This window comes from Pieris napi, chromosome 6, assembly GCF_905475465.1.
Source record: "Pieris napi chromosome 6, ilPieNapi1.2, whole genome shotgun sequence".
NCBI lineage: Eukaryota > Metazoa > Arthropoda > Insecta > Lepidoptera > Pieridae > Pieris > Pieris napi.
Genome location: NC_062239.1, coordinates 10,763,421 through 10,784,076, shown reverse-complemented (window position 1 = coordinate 10,784,076; position 20,656 = coordinate 10,763,421). Strand labels below are relative to the sequence as shown.

General features: G+C 33.6%; 1 protein-coding gene across 1 annotated transcript; it reads left to right on the top strand.

The window, feature by feature from the left end:
* Positions 1 to 6,681: 6,681 nt before the first annotated feature.
* Positions 6,682 to 18,566, top strand: LOC125050110 (myrosinase 1-like). The gene is made up of 11 exons (XM_047649722.1): positions 6,682 to 6,714; positions 10,551 to 10,654; positions 11,231 to 11,378; positions 13,010 to 13,176; positions 13,701 to 13,961; positions 14,408 to 14,496; positions 15,360 to 15,504; positions 16,176 to 16,333; positions 17,056 to 17,208; positions 17,797 to 17,888; positions 18,255 to 18,566. Exons 1-11 carry the CDS (start codon positions 6,689 to 6,691, stop codon positions 18,376 to 18,378), a joined length of 1,467 nt encoding a protein of 488 aa, XP_047505678.1. The 5' UTR covers positions 6,682 to 6,688; the 3' UTR covers positions 18,379 to 18,566.
* Positions 18,567 to 20,656: the final 2,090 nt, after the last annotated feature.

Genomic DNA, 20,656 nt, shown 5'->3' with positions numbered 1-20,656 from the left:
ATGTATGTATGACGTTACGTGTTAGTTGTACCTTAAGTGAACGAAAACATATTTATACCAACTTAGAAAATTTAAAAGAATAAATTATTTGCGATTTTTATGAGCCTTAATGGCGGTGGAGACTTCTGTATCGAGAGTGCATTGAAAATTTTAGCTTTTGTTTGACATTGACAATCATTTTAGTATAAGATCCCGCTATACAACGACCTTCACCGAGATGCTTATTTAATGAAACTTATTTTATATTTAATTTAATATGTCAATAAATATAATCCATATGGGTTGCCTAGCAAATTTCAGTCCAGAGTATGTTTAATTAATATTTAAAAAATTTTATAATTTGCATGTAGTACATTTTTTGAACTTTTTTCAATCAATATTTTTAATTAGGGTAGTATTATATATGTATCACTAAAACCTTCTTTTATACTAAAGATGTATATATACTTTAGTGTCACATAAATAATTAATTGATTAAAAACAACCTAACTTTTGCATATTCTATGGGCTTCATACTTTCGATTGGTATAGAATTTATCTAATAATCATACCGGTGAAATGTTTAAAAAAATATATTTTTTTTAAATTAATTAAAAATACTCTGGACTGAAATTTGCTAGGCAACCCATATGGATTATATTTATTGACATATTAAATTATATATAAAATAAGTTTCATTAAATAAGCATCTCGGTGAAGGTCGTTGTATAGCGGGATCTTAGACCATTTATATTATTGTCCGTAAATCTAACTTTAGAGGAAAGAAAAATAATGATTGCTATCGAAATGTATTTTTATTTTTAGAAGAAGGCTAAAACATTATTGTTTCTAGAGATTTTAATGCACACAATATATTGTTGGCACAAAACATAAGGTAAGATAAATAACGCCTGTTCAAATCTTCATGGCAATATTACTGTGACTATATTGCCAGGCTTTATACTACATATAGGGTGTATATGTCGCTAGTTGAGTTAATTATCCGTTCATTAACAGCATAGATTCTAAACGAAACAGCATCATTTAACTAGTGGCCTGAATAATATTTGCCATCTGATATTTGACGTTTCATTGCTTGCCTAGCCTGTGGACTGTTCATTTCAATTTAGTTACAGTTTGACTCATAGCAGAAGAAATTTCAATAAAAAGTGGATGGATAACCAGAATCCTTTCTAACGCGCAGTAACAAACGTGACTGAGTGTCTCAGAAAGGGTTTGTTACAAAGAGATCTTCACCTATGTTTGACTCGATTCATAACTGTCGACAAAACATGCCATCACCATTATCACCTAGAAATAACAGTCCTTTAATAGGAAGTGACTGTCATCAACTCCTAGGAAGTATAAGCCATCCGGTAAGATCGGCTATTTTTTTCTGAAACAGCCGAGGGGTGGTAATGATGGAATACCTATTCGGAGTCACTATTACGAGGATTTTGTAGTATATAATTATGTCACCGTAAAATTGTAAATACCGTTAGATTGTAATCTATCTCGCTATCTCGCTCGATTGTGAACTATTGTAAGATTGTGAACCTGTGTTTTACTGTGATATATACATAGCATAACCTTATTTAAGACTAATAAGTAAATCGATTATTAACATTAGAAAGTGTCCAATAACACTACTTACAGTCTCTATTAAAGGAAAGACACTCCGTTCTTGTTTACAATCTTTTTTTTCCAATAACCACTCACGCTAATTCATGATTCGAATGCTTTTGTCCTTTTCAATCTTCATACTAGGCCCGTGATGTCAAAGAGTTTAATAAAACGCATATTAATAATAAAATAATCCGCTATCTTGGGCTCAAATTGCATTTGTTTCAGAATATTTTTCTTTTATAGACAAGTACCTCCGGATGTTTGCCTTCACAACGATATATTTATTGCGTAGATATATTTATATATATATATTTTACCCTTTATGGAATATTATTCCAAAAAAATTTAGTTAAATGTCTATAATGTGAAAAAATTACCGTGGTTTCATAAAACCACATAATCCTTTTTTTAATTCGATTCTTCAAAATTAATATAAATCAATTCTTTATGTATTAATTTCAATAAATACACTGCAAATATTTTAAGTATTTTTTTCTAATATTTGGTAGCAATAGAAATGAGTGCAACAAGGGATTATCGACGCATCTGTCAGGTTCAAAGAACATTCGCCCTCTATTCGACTCCATGCCAAAACTGATACAAGTTAAGTGTCATAACAAAGCGATTTTGAAAATAGATTTATTTCGCGACTGAAAGGATCATTATAAGATTAACATTGATTATAGATTAAGATTATAATCTTGTCAATATTGATCAATGTCAATAAACAAAACAATTGTTACTTATCATAAAAAAGTGGCGGTACTAAGTTTTTAGATATGCTGGTTTCCTCACTATGCTAGTATCACCGTATGCTAGTGTTAAATGCGCACATAGTCACAAAGTCCATTGGTGCACAGCTGGGGTTGGCTATGACCTTAGAGATCAGAGTCATACGTTGAAGCCTGTGCCCAACACAGCTCACACATTTATCTAATCTAATTCTATAATAATAATAATAATAATCTTTATTTTCTTCTCTCACATATACATACAAGGTTATTATGATTAGACTAAGATGATAACATTAGGAAGTGTATGTAAGAGACTGGTCTCTGTAACAGGAGACCTGAGTGACAGATAACCAGCCTCTCCACCACACACGGAACACGTACAATCAGGTCAGGATACAATAGAAGAAAATAAGTTTTAGGTGCTAAAAGAAAACATTTTTTTTTTGACAATTCACACCAATTGACCTAGTCCCATGCTAAGCTGGTGAAGCTTGTGTTATGGGTACTAGGCAACGGATATACATACATACTATAGATAGATAGACATATAAATACATAGACATATAAATACATATTTAAACACCCAAGACTTAAGCACAACACCAAATGCTCATCACATCGATGTTCGTCTCAGCCGGGGATCGATTCGCATGCATTCCCATGGATTCGCAGTCAGGGGTACTAACCACTAGACCAATGAGTCGTCAAATCATTGCAAACGGAGTCGTAAAAATAAATTTGGTGTGTGTTTGTGTGTGTGTGTGTGTATGTGTCACTCTCTCTCTAAGTGTGTGTGTGCGTTGGTGGGTGTGTGTATATTTGTGGGGGAATGGGTGTGTTACAGAATGACAGTTATTAAATCTTATGTTTCATCATAACTCAACGTCTTCAGCCAAGTAGTAACCATTTCTTTACATTCATATTTACATAGAGGTAAATGTTTTTTTTTTTTTCATTTAATTTATGATACAAGTAACAGCCTAGGAAACCAAAGAATCTTGTCTAACTAATCTTAACTTGTCAAGACTTGTCTGTCTATGTCTAACTAATAAACCGATTTCAATAAATCTGTCAACATTGTTAAGCTATGGAATTCATTTCCTGTCTTTCCTTTCAATGCGTCGGGTTGTCTCTCTCCCTAAAGTATGGCGACGAGGCCGATGGCTGGCCTTGAACGGGTGCTACTTGTGGTGACTGGTCGAACTTGAATTCGTGTATGCGGTGATGTTAGTTATTTCAACTGTAGTTGCCTACTAGTTATGCCTACTGCTGATAGAGGACAAATCTTTGTTTTTAATTTTTTAAATTTTATATTATTAATTAACTATTAATTACTTAAGATCAAGTCATGAGGAACACGGTGTAATAGTTGCAGCTCCTTACAAACGTTGTATAAAACAAAAAACTTGGCGATTAAAAAGAGTGGCGGAGAGTTTATTGCCAGTTCTTCTCGTCACTTCTACGCCCTTGATTTGAGTACTGGCAGTAAGTGTTCTTTATTGACGTTCATAAGTGCATATTGTGTTACCTAAATAAATAAATGATTTTGACTTGACTTGACTTGTCTCTCTTCCTTTAAATCTCTGCTTTAGAAGCATTACCAGTCCTTATCGTATCCCTTACATGACTAAGAAATTATCGTGATTCATGTGTACTTTACATTAGCTATATCTGTTTTTACGTTATCTTTAAGTTTTTGTATATTATTTGTACAAGGACAAGTCAGTTCCTTTACCCAGCAATCATTAATACATTGGAGATTGACGCGTTGTAAATTTAATAATTGTTATTAAATTGTGATAAAAATTCATATATAATAATAAATAATAAAAATCACTTTATTTGACGAAAAAACATTTTGTACTTACATTCTAAAGGTACAATATGCAACGAATCGTTGTGTTTTCACTGTTAATTTTTTGTTTAACCTCGTACATAAAATAATTCTATGTGCACTAGCGATTAAACTAGGCCTAGCCTGTATCTTCCAGTGTCGTTTACAAATTGGTTAGGTTGTTTGTCATTAGATATTTATACGGGTTATATTTTTATTGTTTATAAAACTAAATGAGGGTAGAATCTAAAAAAAGTTGTTGCAATTGGTTAGACCGTAGTAAATGTGTCGAAGACAAAGATTTTTAAATCTTGTGGATGAGAAACTTGACATATATATATATATATATATATATATATATATATAAATTAGGTATTATTTAGTTGAAAGTATTGAATAATTTTGTTTTTTGTTTGTTTGATTTTGTAAAATTATGAACCTTTTTGTAGTAAAATGTATTATGTATGCCATCTCTGGCTATATTTTCAGTGTAACTGTTTATTATTATATATAATTTATGTTAGCTGTAGGATTACGAAATAAATAAATAAATAAATAAATATATGTCGTACTAATTTCTATTTTTTACTGATACGTGAGTCTCTTTCAACATATCTATTGTGTATAGAGACTAAACGTTTGTTCTCTTTATTTTACTGCTTTAATCTGACGAGGAATTGGTTATAAAGGAGCTGCCCTGCGATTCTGTAACTCACTCACTAGACTCACTCACTAAATAAACAATAAACTAGAAGCTCCCACCTTTCCACAATTCCAAATCATAAAATGACTGCTTCACGACTGATTTGAGAGCGACCGCCGATGCGAAAACCGCTGTGTGAGTTCGAAAAGTGAGTTACAGAATCGCAGGCCAGTTCTTACAAACAAACCAAAAAACATAGCGATTTAAAAGAGTGTGGTGAGGTTATTGCCAGTTCTTCGTCCGTTCCCTTGATTTGAAAACTGACAGTAAATGTAAATTTAGAAGGATACATTGACAGACATCATAAGTGTACCTACATCGTGTTTCCTATGTGAATAAATGATATTTTGATTTGATCGTTTGATTTATATTTAAAAAAGGGTGCGTGTACTTATGTACGCGCGTAAGAAGTTATACTTCTTTGGCTTTCTTTATTTTTTTTAAATATAATTAATTAATAATATTTAATATTTAGTATATTATTCAATTATTAATTAATATTAATAACAATTATTATTTATTATTTTATTATATTGTTACGAGCTAGGGGATCGGATAGAAACGCCGTAAATCTCTTCAAGGGTTTATTTCAATTAAATCTACGAGGAATTTGTTAACCATAATTTGTTAAGTTGTTGTATCGCATTTAAAACTGAACTAACTGGTCGCGATTCGGCTCGCTTATATATCCCTGGGAGCGATGTTCGAGAACTCTCTAGGCGGCGGCGCAACTGAGTAGCGATCGCACAAGTCACTTCTAGAACGTGCGTACTAGCTATCTCTTTCGCACATTGCTCCGTCCTTGTCGTACGGCGTTCTAGAGTGCTCGGTCTAGCTTCGAGAAGGTTCCGATCTTCCCTCTCTCTCGCATATCGTTCCGTCCTTGTCCCACACCTAGAAAATTCGTTCTAGAACATTCCTTCATCAAAGGGGTATAACCAGGCCTGAAAACGCCTGAAAACGGGTTTCCTGAAAAGTGTACCATTCGACTACACGTGTTCTGAAACGGCCTGAAAAAATGTTTCAGGCTCCTGAAAACTAAGGTAACATTATGTAAATTACTATTTTCTAATATGTGATTGACACTCTCCTGAAACGGTCAGAAATCACATTTCAGCCTGCTGAAAACTTCTCTAAGTAGTGGAAAAATCAAGAAACATTGCAGTCGACCCGTCTTCGTAACAATATTATTAATTCAATTTAATAACTTGGTATGTTTCATAACCTTTTAACTAAGTAACAATAGGTCTTTGTGAAAAAACATTGCTAAATTTCTTTGAAAAAAGAATTAAAACTCCTTTATTTGTTTAAAAGGTAAATGTCATTATGGTTATTCAAAATTCTTTGCTAACACTAACTTGCGCATATTCTATTTCTTTTTACTTGTAGATTGTCTTATTCCCATCTCGCTCGCGCACGCTATAATCACACTGACAACTTTGTGTCACGGTGCGCGCGCAATCGTAAAATTTCACTCTCATAAATTTTTCATAACGCGCCTAAAGAAGTATAACTTCAAAAAAAACATAATTTTAATGCATCCTGAAAATATTGTCTTGGCGAAAGAACAAAGTTTTGGTACACCAAAACGTCATGGGATCCATTCTCAAGAATACCTTTTCCAAATGTTCATACGTTCTGACGTGATCGAGTAATCCACACCCTATTATATATACCACGTATTTTTAAATATAATCTGTAAAAAATGTAAACAATTCCGTACAACAGATAGGGTATCTTACAATCTAAAGATAACATTTCCACCATGTATATATTTAATTAAGGCGGAAATGTGTAGTAATAGTACGGAAAATGTATCGATTAAGTGTGGTTCTCAGGTGAGTGAATAATTTTATTATCATTAACGTTTTAAAATAGAACACAAAAACAGAGTGTCTTCTTTAATGGACACTGTAAGTACTGTTATGGGGTACGCATTTGTTAAAGATCCTTATTAGTTAGAGCTCCTTATATGTATGTTAAATTATTTGACTTTATAAGTAATACTAAAGAAAATTAAAATAAATTTCAAAAGTTCGGTCCCTGTGGCAGTGTACCTTTAACGCTGGTAGCATTTCCTTGCGATACTTATTCGTTATTTAATCATTTCAAGTAAGGGTTAGATTGTAATGTCCACTAATGTCTCAGTGAACAGACAATTTTTGAAAAAAAAAAAACATAATGTCATATTGATTTTTGGGTCTAAGGGTGTGATTAAGAATGAAGGTCGACTGTGACTCCGTATGTCAAAATCTAATACATTAAGCCTCGATTTTGAGTGTTACCCTTGTATAAACGTTACCTCTCAATGCTTTTCGCTACCATGGGCAAATGGAAATAATGATTCATTGACGATGAAATGATTTCAATACTAATTCGACTGGTATAAACTAAGTCATGCCCGTTGTTACTGTCAATAATACAATTAGAAAATCCTCAAAAGAAACATTTCAGATGTATTATTTGATTGATTAAATTGTATACGTATTTTGTTTTAGTTACTATTATATTTTTTATATCTAATAAATCAAATTTAATCTTACATAATCGGTATAATCTTTATTATCTTCCCCTAGCTATTGAATCTTTACTCCTAAGTGTTTGATATCACTTTGCATTAAAAGTAAACAAAACCGTTTTGAAGGTTGGCATTTTTATATTTGAGGTTATTTTTAAGTAATACAAGAATTATATAGTATAATACATGCATTTGTATTTTAAAATTATTTTCTTGAATTTCTAATTAGATTGGACCATTTCCTGTCTATTTTCATAAACTTTATTGTTACAGTAAATAAACGTTAGCAAATAGCGCCTACGATTGGAATCTCTTCGGAGTACATGGCCTATCAATTTCCACTAGTGTCACTTGATCTGCTGGCTAAAAAATTAACCCCGAATGGTTTTACTATAGTTCTCTTCTGTATTTTCTTCACATCGTACACTATAGTATCGAAAAAGAATGTGATGTTTTTTCCTAGTGGGTTTAACATGCGACTCTTAAACCATCAGGTTGTTGGTTTGATACACGCCTGTGAATCAGATTATGTTAAAATCTAAAATATGTGTCAGGCATAGAAGGGTGATTCAGTGATCACCTACATCTACACCTACGTCAAAAAAATATTGGTTGTTTGTAAAGTAGGTTTACGATCGAGATGTTTACGTGATAACGTCTTATTGGTGATATAAGTTTTTGGGAAGTAAGGAATTAATGAAGATAACAATTTTTTCAAATTTTAAATTACATCTATCGTTTTATTCACACTTTTGATGATAAATTTCGGGTGTAAATGACAAGTGCTCGAGATGAGACGGGAGATCGGTCCGTCTCTCTCTCGTTATACCTGCGATCGCGCTCGTGAGGTTTTGGTGTGACACAAGTTTCTGAACATGTCACCCGACTAAAACGATTTTAAAGACGTTATCACGTCAAAAAAATCACTCAATCAATGTATAATGCAATATTCTCAAAATAGAAAATAACAATTAGAAAACTGATCAATTAAATTCTGTTAACATAATTTTCAACATATTCAACATACATTGAATACTTGTTTAATATATTTAATCGTCGTTTTAATCATAAATTGGGTATTTCGACAACGTTCGTAACTTTTTGTTCATTAGAAATTTGATCTTGTAATAATTTGTAGTATTTCCTAGCTTCCTGATAAACATATATCCATATCTGTTTACATTCTTCGTTACATTGTATGTGACTTTAAGCAAATGCTAGTGATTTGTAATTTACATTGCAATATAGAAAGATCAGGTAGGTGTTAGAAACACGTAGGTCGAGAACTAAAAAATAAATATAGGAAACACCATTAAAGGCGAATGCTACACGCTCGATATTTATCGTGATATTTGGATCGAAATCCAGAATCACGATGTGTAGTACAGGCGTATCACGTATCGTGATACGGATCGCTGGATTTCTAGAAATCTAAAAATCCACGATCTGTATCAATTATCGTCGATAAATATCGAGCGTCTAGTGTATGGTCGATATTTATCGCGTCACTATTAATGCTGCCAGCGATGGAAGAGGACGCGCATATATGGAGGCGGAATATTATAGAGAATTCATACTTGTATTAGAAACATTACCTATAAGTATGGGACACCTCTAATGCAAACTAGGCAAACTACAGAAAATAATTTAAAAAATAACAGATTTGAAACGATCTGGTGCTGCAGCGGAAAATTTTTACAATCCAAAGTCTTGGATATTGATATATATCAGCATATACTGATAATAATAATAATAATAATAATGGCAACGCAAGCTTTCTTAATATTGTTACTCATATTGTAACACGAAACGTACGAGTGTACTCAATGAAATTTACCGTCGTACTGACGCGATTCGTATCGAGTGTGTAGTATACTAAAAAAATACCAGATAAATATCTCGATAAATATCACGATAAATATCGAGCGTGTAGCATTCGCCAAAGACTCGTAATATACTTTATACTGGCAACATTTCCTCCTGTATCACGATATATGTATTCTGTGTAAAAAAAGCGCCAACCTCCACAGAGTTAGCGGTTTTAAGTGTATCACCTGCATGGATTTGCGGAATCTACTGTCTACCAGACGCCTAAATAGATCAGCGTTTGTGTACTTATAGTGCACATAAACATTATCATAAGTAGAAACAAAATCACTTTTTTAATAATATTACTTTCTTTTACGATGCATTACTTAACGCTGTGATGGAAAAATATATATGAGTACTTGGATAAATAAATATTTGCAATGAGAGAGGTAATAATTTATACAAATAAAACATGATTTTTTTTATTGATTATTTTTCCGACCCAAATATCGGCCAATAGAATTGCCCCATTCGACGTCACGTGGTACAACCTACATGGTATTATACTGATATTTTTTTGTGAAAATTTTCTCTGGTCGTTGCTTCAAGAAAAGTATTAAGTAGTTGTTTTATTCATTATGAAATTCTTATTTGTTAACTGTACATTTCGTCTCATGGTGCAATTCTATTGGCCGACATTTGGGTCGGAAAAATAATCCCCCGAATACCACACGAGCTTCAAAATTATCGGACATTTCCCTCAAGGTTCCCTGCAAACAAATATAGTCGTCATGACGACTTATAGTTGTCATGACGACTATATTAATAATAATATTATTTTCTTTTAAATAATAATATTATTTTCTTTTACGAATCATTACTTCACGCTGTCATGGAAAAATATATATGAGTACTTGGATAAATATTTGCAATGAGACATATATTTTTAATGAATAAGTAGGGGAGTTAAATAATTTCTACAAATTAAACATGTTTTTTTATTGATATAAGCTTGTCAACGCTCGCGCACACTGATACATTGGCAAAAGAACCACAATATACAATGTTTAATGTGACAAGCACTTATAGGCAAACATGACATACACGTAGAGATAATACAAATATTAAAAAAAAACTATTATAAAAACTAAACGAAAATCGATGTCAAAGTGTAAGGGGAGCAAGTGCAATCTGGACATCGGTGAGCTTTGACCAAAAGGCGTTCTTCGGAATGTTGGAATGTATACACAAATACGTTAAGAAATTCCGATGACAGATTCTGTTGGCATTTAGCGCATACCACATAGATATTAACTTTCGATTTATCATACAATTTTTATTTCAAAGTTTGCTGGCAGTAGCGTGTGTTGCGGAGCGAAAATTTCCGCCAGGATTCAAATTCGGGGCTGCAACAGCGGCCTATCAGGTGGAAGGTGCTTGGAATGTTAGTGGTAAGTATATTTCAATAAAATATAATCATTTTGTGTTTGGTAGAAAAAAAAAATTAAAAAAATCATTTAATCATATAGGTAACATAATCTACACTTATGACTCGTCAGTAAAGAAATACATATTAATTATTAATGCTTCTAACTTAACATTTACTGCCAGTTCTCAAATCAAGGGCGTAGAACAGAAGAGAAGCACTGGCAATAAACTCTCCGCCACTCTTTTTAATCGCCATTTTTTTTACACAACGTTTGTAAGGATCTGCAACCATTACACCATGTTCCACATGACATCTTAAGTAATTAATAATAATAACATAATTAAGAAAAACAAAGACTTGTCCTCTATCGACAGGAGGCATTGTAAAATAGGAGCACGCACTTACATTCTCGTGGGAACAACACGCAAACACATAAACAAATACAGGAGATTTTGTTGGTGATATATTTTCGACCTGTTTCTCTTTATTGACACATTATTCATCGTCAAAACTTGTCTAACACACAATTAGATCAAGAATATGCTGTACAAAACGCGTTTAATTTACTAACATCATGTATTTATGGTTTATTCTATAGACAAATCACCAAGTATATGGGACACATACACCCATGACAATCCAGATTTCATCGCCGACAAATCGAATGGTGATGTGGCCTGTGACTCGTATCGCCTGTGGGAAACAGATATAGCCGTAGCCAAGGACCTGGGCCTGCATTTTTACAGGTGAACTTTTACTTACGATATAAATTTAAAACATTGAGCAATGTTAGTCTATGAACTTAATTAATGTCAAGGCTTTCAGATTCCTAGAGAGGATTAACTTGCGTCTCTTCGTAACGATTTTTCTAAAAGATATCTCATTTGGTGTTCCTGGTAGTTTATTTACTTTAGTGGGTAATACAGGGTTATTGGTAATTCGACGTTTTCCCGTTAGGAGGTGATAGAGGTGAATGTTTGCGATAACTTCCATAAGAATTATGAAAAAGTGAATAATTTTTACGTAATCATGTTTTTTGACTTTTTTTCGAAAATGCATCAAACATAAAAATTATAAAAATTAAATGCCTAAACAAAAAAATGGTTATGAAACTTGTTCTAAATTTTTATTTCATTTACATTGGATATTGTTTTTATTTATTTTTATAGACATTAAGATTAGTTTCGCATGATGCCTTTGTGATATTTTGTTTAGATTTCTTTGAAATAAGTCGTTATTCATTGTTGGAGAACTAAGATAACGGTTGTCTTTGAAATAATATATATTTCACCATACTAACATGACCTGATTGATACTTTCATTTAAAAGTTATGCGATATCAAAGTATGAACGATATGAACTTACAGGAGTATAAAAGTATTGCTTCAACATAAAATACTAAACACACCCTAAAGCACGGAATTATATAAATAAAAAAATAAAATATATGAATGAAAAAAAAAAGAACAAAATGGTTTTACGCAGGTTGACGTAACATTTTACATAATCTTGAGTTGTCTAAATAACACTTATGGTACTTGAAAATGTACAGATAGTGCAACCCACGAAGACGCGCCCCACTATTCCTCCTAACCGTTTATGTGTGCAAGCTTCCGTCAATGTTTGAGTGTTGTCGGTACACACGCACACTACAATGAATAGCTGACGGTTCGCAACTGACGCTCGCAGCAAACTCCCCGCACCCCCCGCGAAACCAAAAATAGTTGGTGCCCGTCTTGGTGAATTGCACTATCTATACCTATCAAATGTTTAAGATATTCTTTGCCTCGTGCCATCAATTTTGATGATAAGTTAAGTAACACATGAAATATTTTTATCTATGCGAACGCCGATAAGTTCGATACACTTCAACGGAAAAAGTTTACATAAATACTGAAATGTCAATACTACAATGTGATAGCGGTTATTCATATAATACTATGATAACGATAAATATTATTTTTGCGCCATTTGGTAAACTTTTACATTGAATCACCGCTAAAAACTAAACCTACTCCAAATATCTGTCAACTGAAAAGGAAAAATATAAACTTAAATATACTGTACGTACTTATACGGTTATGTATCAGTATTTTGTTCTTAAAAATACCAAAAATAAATAGATCTAGTAAACCGACCCTAATAGCAATGGAATTCCTATTAAATTCGGCAAGGAGTCCCATTAAATCAGAACAGCTATTGAATAATTTATATCTTTAATAATGTATTATAATAATGTATATTTTTAATCTTTTATAGGCTCTTATAGAATGTATGATAGATATGTATGTATATACATTGTAATCTCTTAGAATCTTTACATTCTGAGGAAGTTTATATGTGTGTATTTGCAATACTCAAAAGCAGTGTTTTTTAGATTCTCAATATCGTGGCCCCGATTGCTACCCAACGGTTATTCCAATTATGTAAGCGAAGATGGGAAGCGATATTACAACAATTTGATAAACGGTCTTATTGAGAATGGGATTGAACCAGTTGTCACCTTATACCATTGGGACCTACCACAAAAATTGCAGGACTTGGGTAATTATAACATCAAGTATTTGTACTTTGGGTGAGGATCAGGTAAACTGAACAAAATATCGTTTATACTCATACTTCCTCCATACTTTAACTCTTTATAAAAGGGTGGATATAATAATAATAACCTACTTAAAAAATACGTAATTTCACCCACGTTCCACAACTGAGCGTTTTCTAAGGCAGTTTTTGCCGGGCACCACCACTATGTGGAACCAGCTGCCTACTGAAGTATTTCCGAAACAGTTCCACTTTGGGTTCAAGAAAAGAGCGTATCAATTCTTAATAGGCCGGCATCGCACTCGCGAGCCCTCTGGCATTGAGTGTCCATGTCACTGGACATCAGGTGAGCCTCCTGCCCGTTTGCCCCGTTCTATAAAAAAATATATTTGTGGTTAGTGGGTAACTTTTGGCCGAGGTCTTTTGGACGAAAAATCGATGCATCTGGGCTTGGTTTTGCCTATTATTAGAGACTATTGGAATATAAAGACTTTGGCTCATTATAGTGTATGTCTCTCTCTCTATAGGTGGTTGGACTAATCCTGAACTAGCAAGATTGTTTGAGGACTACGCGAAAGTCGCCTTCGGTCTTTTTGGAGATCGGGTCAAGACTTGGATAACCTTTAACGAGCCGGTTATCATCTGTGATCATGCTTATGAAGCTGGAGGAATAGCACCCGGCATCGCTCTACCTGGAATAGGAAATTATATATGTGCTAAGGTTGTGATGCTGGCTCACGCGAGAGCGTACAGGCTATACGATACGAAGTTTAGAGCGCAGTACCAGGGTAAGTGTAACAGTTACCTTATTGATAGAGAATCATGGCAAGCCTAATGCTTTAATTTATAAAAACTTAATCAATTCAATGTCAATCTTTTAACTCAAGTAGGTACTTGACGTCGCTTTCAGTTAAATAGTATTTAGTTAACACGGTAGTTAACAAGTATAATCGAATTAATGCAAGGTTTAAATTACACAATTTCTGTGGGGTTTAGTTTTCTATATTTTAGTAAAACTTTGGCAAATAAAATCGAATATGATATTGCATAAAAACGGACTCTTAATCAGATTATTTTATAACAACATGGCATCAAAAATCTGTGCAGAAAATCGGTTATTAAGCTTATTTATTTCGTCGTTCACGTTTTATATAGCTATTAAAGTGGCGTAAAAATTAAATCATAACATAATACTTTAAAAAGAAATAATAATTTTAGCATATATCTGTTTCAGGAAAGGTTGGTCTCACGAACCAACACCTCTGGTGTGAGCCAAAGAACTGTGACGAGGAAGAGAATGCAGAGCTTCTTCGGGACGTATTTGTGAGTATAAAAAAGGATTTATTTTTTACAGCTTAATAGGTAGAGAAAACTATGTTTACGGTTAAGGTAGAATTAATTATGAAATTCATTATATTCACTAGAAATAGCAGTAATAAATTATCATTTTAATTGAGTATATCTGGAAAATTTTACATTATGAGTAAAGACACTGAACACCCTCGGTATATAATAGAAAATTTTATGAAAAATTAGAATTTTTTAACGAATAAAGAGTAAAAAGCCTTAAAAATTTGTCTTTTGGTTTTAATTTTAACGGGTAGACAACTGTACTATTGGCAATATATGCTCTATCACTTTAGACGCTCTCGATTCAATACTTTATACATTCACTATCTTAAGCAACCTCTTCTAAATCTGTCTTATGTCCAAACCGAAATTATGCTTCTTGTGCAAACAGTACAATAATAATAATTTATTGCTAGAACATAATACAAAAATGTGTGAGGTGGTACAAGCGTAAGTTTGCACATTCTGCCACACACAATGGCGCGCTAATTTGTCTTTAAAGGAATTTTACATTAGTAGTCATATGAATTGGTAAATTCTTATATTATTTGAATCGTACATATCACATTATAGATTATTATTTTATATCAACCACAGTGTCTCACGCAAATAATCATTTATTGAATAATAAATTTTTTCTAAAAGTAATACACCAAGTCGATTTTTAAAACCCTGGTGGGAAGATCTTTTAATTCTTTTGTATTATTCAAGTACTTTCAAGTTCTGTAATCAGTATGTCAAATGGACGAGACTAGCTGCCCACGACACAGGGAATCCTAGTAAACTTTCTCCTTTTACTTTCACTTAATTTCTTTCTTGTTACATAAAACTTGCAGGCATTATTTGCTTATCCTATATACTCGAAGAATGGTGGGTGGCCTCCTAGTGTTGAGAAACTAATAGCTGAGAAAAGTGAAAAAGAAGGATACAGTCGATCCCGCTTGCCCACATTCACCCAGGAAGAAATTGAATTAATTAAAGGTAAGCAGAAAAGACATATTTAGTAGGAGAATCATAGTTTCGGAACCACAAGTAAGTACTAGGAGAGAAGAAGAGTAAAATAATTGTGTAAAGGCAGATATAATAAAGGAAGTAATGATAAATGAATGGAGGATTGATACAAGCGTGGATGGACAAAAATAATGTTTTTTTTTACTTTGTTATCAACGAAAAAATAGTGAAAGAGCTATTGCTCGGTGTATATGTTAACGTAAAATTGTAAATAACGTTAGATTGTAATCTATATCACGAGATTAAAAACTGTCAAAAGATTGTGAACTCAAGGTACTGCTTACAATTTAACGTATTATTATTCGGTAGATTATAATCTATCGAAGTGAAATCGTCAAATTGTGAAACGCACCTCGCGCGCTGATTGGTCGGCTTTATAGTAGACGGTATATAATGCCATCAAAAACATAACTTGTAAAAAAACACCAAGGCTCGCAACAAAGTACTTTTACCGTTCAGGTTTCCAATTTTATCCACTACAAAGTAGAGGGTCGAAAATGGATGGTACTGCCGTGCCGCTTTTTTGCCCTCATATATTATATGCCTATACTTCTTTTTGTTAAAGTGAAACTGGATATGGCTGTGAAGAAGAGAATATGAAAGTATAAATAAATAGTAATAAAAGTCATGTGTATTTACAGGTACATATGACTTTTATGGATTTAACTACTACACTTCGCGAATGGTTGGGACTGCTCAGCCAGGCCAAAAGCTCTCCTGGCCAGTGTCAGGCAGCTGGGAATTCGGTTTGGCATTTTCGACTGATCCTAGCTGGAAGCATGGTCATGCGTGGCTGATTGTAAGTATGATATATCTAGTAAGAATGTTTGTTTAAAAAAAACATGCGTGCACAAGTACGCGCGTTATAAGTTATGCTTCTTTGGCGTAATCATTTTCTTCGGGCACTTTAGAGGGACGTTTCCCTCTTCGAATTGCATTATTCTTGTCCATTGTAATGGTCACTTCCAATCGAAACGATATAATATGCACTAATCATGATATTTTACAATAAACAATATGTTTTTTATCACGGCTTTTCTCGTATAGAAATCATTATTTTGGTTTAAATAAACACGACTCGACACGACGTTTTAACACATATTCAGGGTGTCGGTTTTTTGACGGATCGTTAAAATTTACTCTCATAATTTTTCCCTAACATCTTCATAACAATATTATAATAACGCCGGACATGGTCACTTAAAATGCCATAGTCGCACTTTCCTAAGTCCGACAGAATGGACATATACATTCATATTTATAACTTTTATTTTGAAATTATTATTATATAAGTATATTTATTTTGTGACTGTTGTCATTACCTTTCAAAAACACATCGAGTATGGGTTATCAAAGATAACGGCATTAAATGTCGAGGTTTTAGAGGGTTTTGGGAAGAAATGTCGCCGCTTTAATACCGCCATTTCACGGATATGCCCGATGAAGTATGATGCTTTAATCATGCTGCATTCTCTTGTACTAGCAGAACTTTGTATCTACAATGTTAATTTCCTATTGCAGAGCTACCCTCCAGGTATTCGTCGGCAGTTGCATTGGCTGAAGCAGAAGTTCGGTGATATTGAATTCAAGATTCTGGAGAATGGGTACTCCACAACCGAACCCGTTATGTATGATGAGGGAAGAGTAAACTACTACAAGGACCATTTAGAACAGGTAAGTTCTTGTGGTTACGTAATGAAAACTCATTTCTTGCAACTTCTCTGTAATGAGCAGGTTTTGGTAAAATTAAAACAAAACAATTTGCCCAGTTCTAACGATTTAATAAAAAGATTAAATCTTTAAATGTTTGTCAATTCTTGTATATGTTTGGTCTAAGTGTCGCGCCATTTGCTTTGTTAACAATAAAAAAGTTTTAGGTAAATATGTGTTATATATAAAAAAATCTAATATATAAAATTCTCGTATCACGGTGTTTGTAATGAAACTCCTCTGAAATGGCTCAATCGATTTTAGTTAAATTTGTTTGCTTATCGGTTACGTTTGCGATTCGGACATCATCTATTTATCATCCCCCGAAATGTTAAGGGTGGTTTACCCCTAATTTTTGTTTTATTTTTGAGACAAAATTGTTTTGTCTGTTTTTTCGTGCTTGTAGCCGGTTCCATCGAATTATAAGATGTTGTCACGTCAAAAATCCACCGTATATTATTCTTCATGTATACTTTTTTACCTGCGGAGAATGCGAACGTCGAAATGAAATTACAGAATATAAATTAGCTTGACTACTTATTATGTTTTTAGGTGCTTCTTGCTATAAACGAGGATAAAATCAATGTTACGGCCTACACTGCGTGGTCCCTTATTGACAACTACGAGTGGACTAGTGGATACACGTAAGAAAATTGAACTATTTCTATAACTATTGAAACATTAAATAATATTTTTAGATTTTATTAACGCAATTCAGTTCCGAGAGATTTTTAGCATACAGGGATTTAAATTTAATTTAGATTCCAAATAGCTTTTGAATGTTTTGTCCTAATCACTTACATATAATTTTAAAAATAAAAGAGATTAATCATTAACTTCGAGTTAATTTATCTATGAGATGTCGTTTTCAACAATTTGTATGTTTTTCAACTTACTCCTTTTTACAAAGTGTATTTACATTGTATTTAGAGGTGAATCAGGGCTTTAGAACTCTGAAATAAATCTATTGCTATATACGAGTACGCTGCTAATTTTTAAATGTATTGCAGGTCAAGATTCGGCTTAGTGAACGTTGACTTTAACGACCCGAATCGCAAGCGCACCCCTAGAGCCTCCGCCCACTATTACGCGGCTGTGATAAAGAGTCACTCACTTGACCTTCCACATCATTAGTCGCGTCGATTTTCGAAATTCCTGTTTGACAAAATTATCACGTGACCTGAAATGGGACATTAGGTGTCTACATAGTATAAGACTGACTTTTAATTCTTTTGTCTCTGTACTAAGGTGAAATTGATGATAAATGATTTTACTTAATTAAATTATATCAATTGTTATATAATAAATAATTCTAAATTGTATTTATCGTTTTAATAACACACATAAAATCTATTTGTAAATAATAATAATTTGTAAAATCTCTGTTTAACCTATGCTTATAATGCAAATTGATTGCTTTTTAAGAACTATTGAAATATTCATAGGAAAATTCTATACGCAACATATGTAAATAATAGTTGCCTTGAAAGTGGTGTTTATGATGGATGAAAGAAAACTGCAAATGTTTATTACAAATAAAAGCAATCAAATTATTTACTATGTGATATTATTTTTTTTTATATATAAGTCTTTATCTTGCAATCAGTCACCTAGACTATGAGCAAAATCTCCATCGAGACTGCTCCTCTCTTTCAACCGTGTCTATCAAGACGTAGGATTTGTCGCCTTTTAAGCCTATTTATTAGGTCCGGTATGGTTAGTTGCGTGGCAAGCTTATTAGGATGCATTTCTAGCCTTTTTCTGTATTTCATACTCCAGGACTTGATCTCCTCTTTGACAGTTCTGATTTTGAGATGCTCATGAATCTCCGATGTTTTTATAAACCACGGACAGTTGGATATTTGTTTCAAGATGTAATTTTGAACCCTCTGTATGATACTTATGTTAGAGTCACACGCCGAACCCCATAGTTGAATCCCGTATGTCCAAATTGGTTTCAAGAGCATTTCGTAGATGAGTAGCTTGTTATCTACTGACAGTTTGGAATTTCTGCCAAGAAGCCAGTAGTCCTCTGTATTTCAGGTTGATTTCTTCTCTCTTCTTCTGTATGTGTTGTTTCCATACGAGTCTCCTATCAAGGTGTATTCCCAAGTATTTTACACAGTTTTCTTGCGGAAATTGTTGATTGCACAGAGTTACTGGCGGACAGTCTCCTCTACGGAGAGTGAAGGTTACATGAACAGATTTTGTCACAGTAGTTTTTATTCTCCACTTTAAAAGCCAGGTTTAAATTTCTTGCAATCCAGTCTGTAGGAAGGCTGAAGCTTCGATTGGGCTATTACTACATGCCAGTACAGCAGTATCCTCTGCGAATGTTGCTAATGTGACGTGTTCGCTTTGTGGTAAATCACATGTGTAAATGGTATATAAGACTGGGCCCAGGACAGACCCCTGCGGTACTCCAGCTTTGATTGAGTGAAATGGCGATGTACAATCTTCTTCTCTTACTTGAAATATTAGATAAGATAGATAAGATTTAATGATGGGGAAAAATGTACAGGGTAGAAGAGTTTTTACTTTGACTGACCTTTGTGCCATACTCTATGAAACGACTGCTGCACGTCTAGGAAGGCAGAGCAGCAGTACTCCTTTCTCTCTAGTGCCTTCCTTATTACAGAGCAGATTCTATGCACTTGTTCCACGGTGCCATGCTGCTGGCGAAAACCAAACTGGTGGTCCGGGATTATGGCTCTTTGATGAATGTCCTCCAATAATCTGTGCTGTAGGACTGACTCAAAAAGTTTTGAAGTTACGATTAGCAGACTAATCGGCCTGTACCTATGAGCTAAGTTCGTTCACTGGCTTCCCTACTTTAGGTATCATAATTACTTGTGAGACTCTCCACAGCCATGGAAAGTGTCCAGTTCTTATTATTCAATTAAATAATATGGTTAGAAAAACTATGCCTTTTTTGGGAAGTTCCTTCAAGACTTTTTTGTCTATTAAATCAAACCCGGGAGCCTTTTTGTCCTTCAATTTTGAGATTGTTGCCACGACTTCTTTCGGCGTTGTAGGCCTAATCGGCAAATCGAACTGGAAGTCTTGACTTAGGACCGTATCTATGAAGGAATCATCAGTGTCTGGGTCAGCTTCATTAGGCGTGAATACTTTTGCTAAGTGGACAGCGAAGGCGTCAGCTATTTCTTGTTTTGTCTTTGCCCAAGTGTTATTCTGCAACCGTAACGGTGGTTTGGGATCTATCGGTCTATTATAGTTCTTACAAGCTCGCCATAGAGAGTAGTTTGTAGCATTTGTTGCAGTTAAGGAATCTAGATAACATTCCATAGTTTTGTCCCTTGCATTTTTTATGGCAAGTTTAACATCCTTGACTGCTTTGTTAAGAGCTCTTTTATCTACTGAAAGCCTGCTAGTGTGCCATACTCTTCGCAGT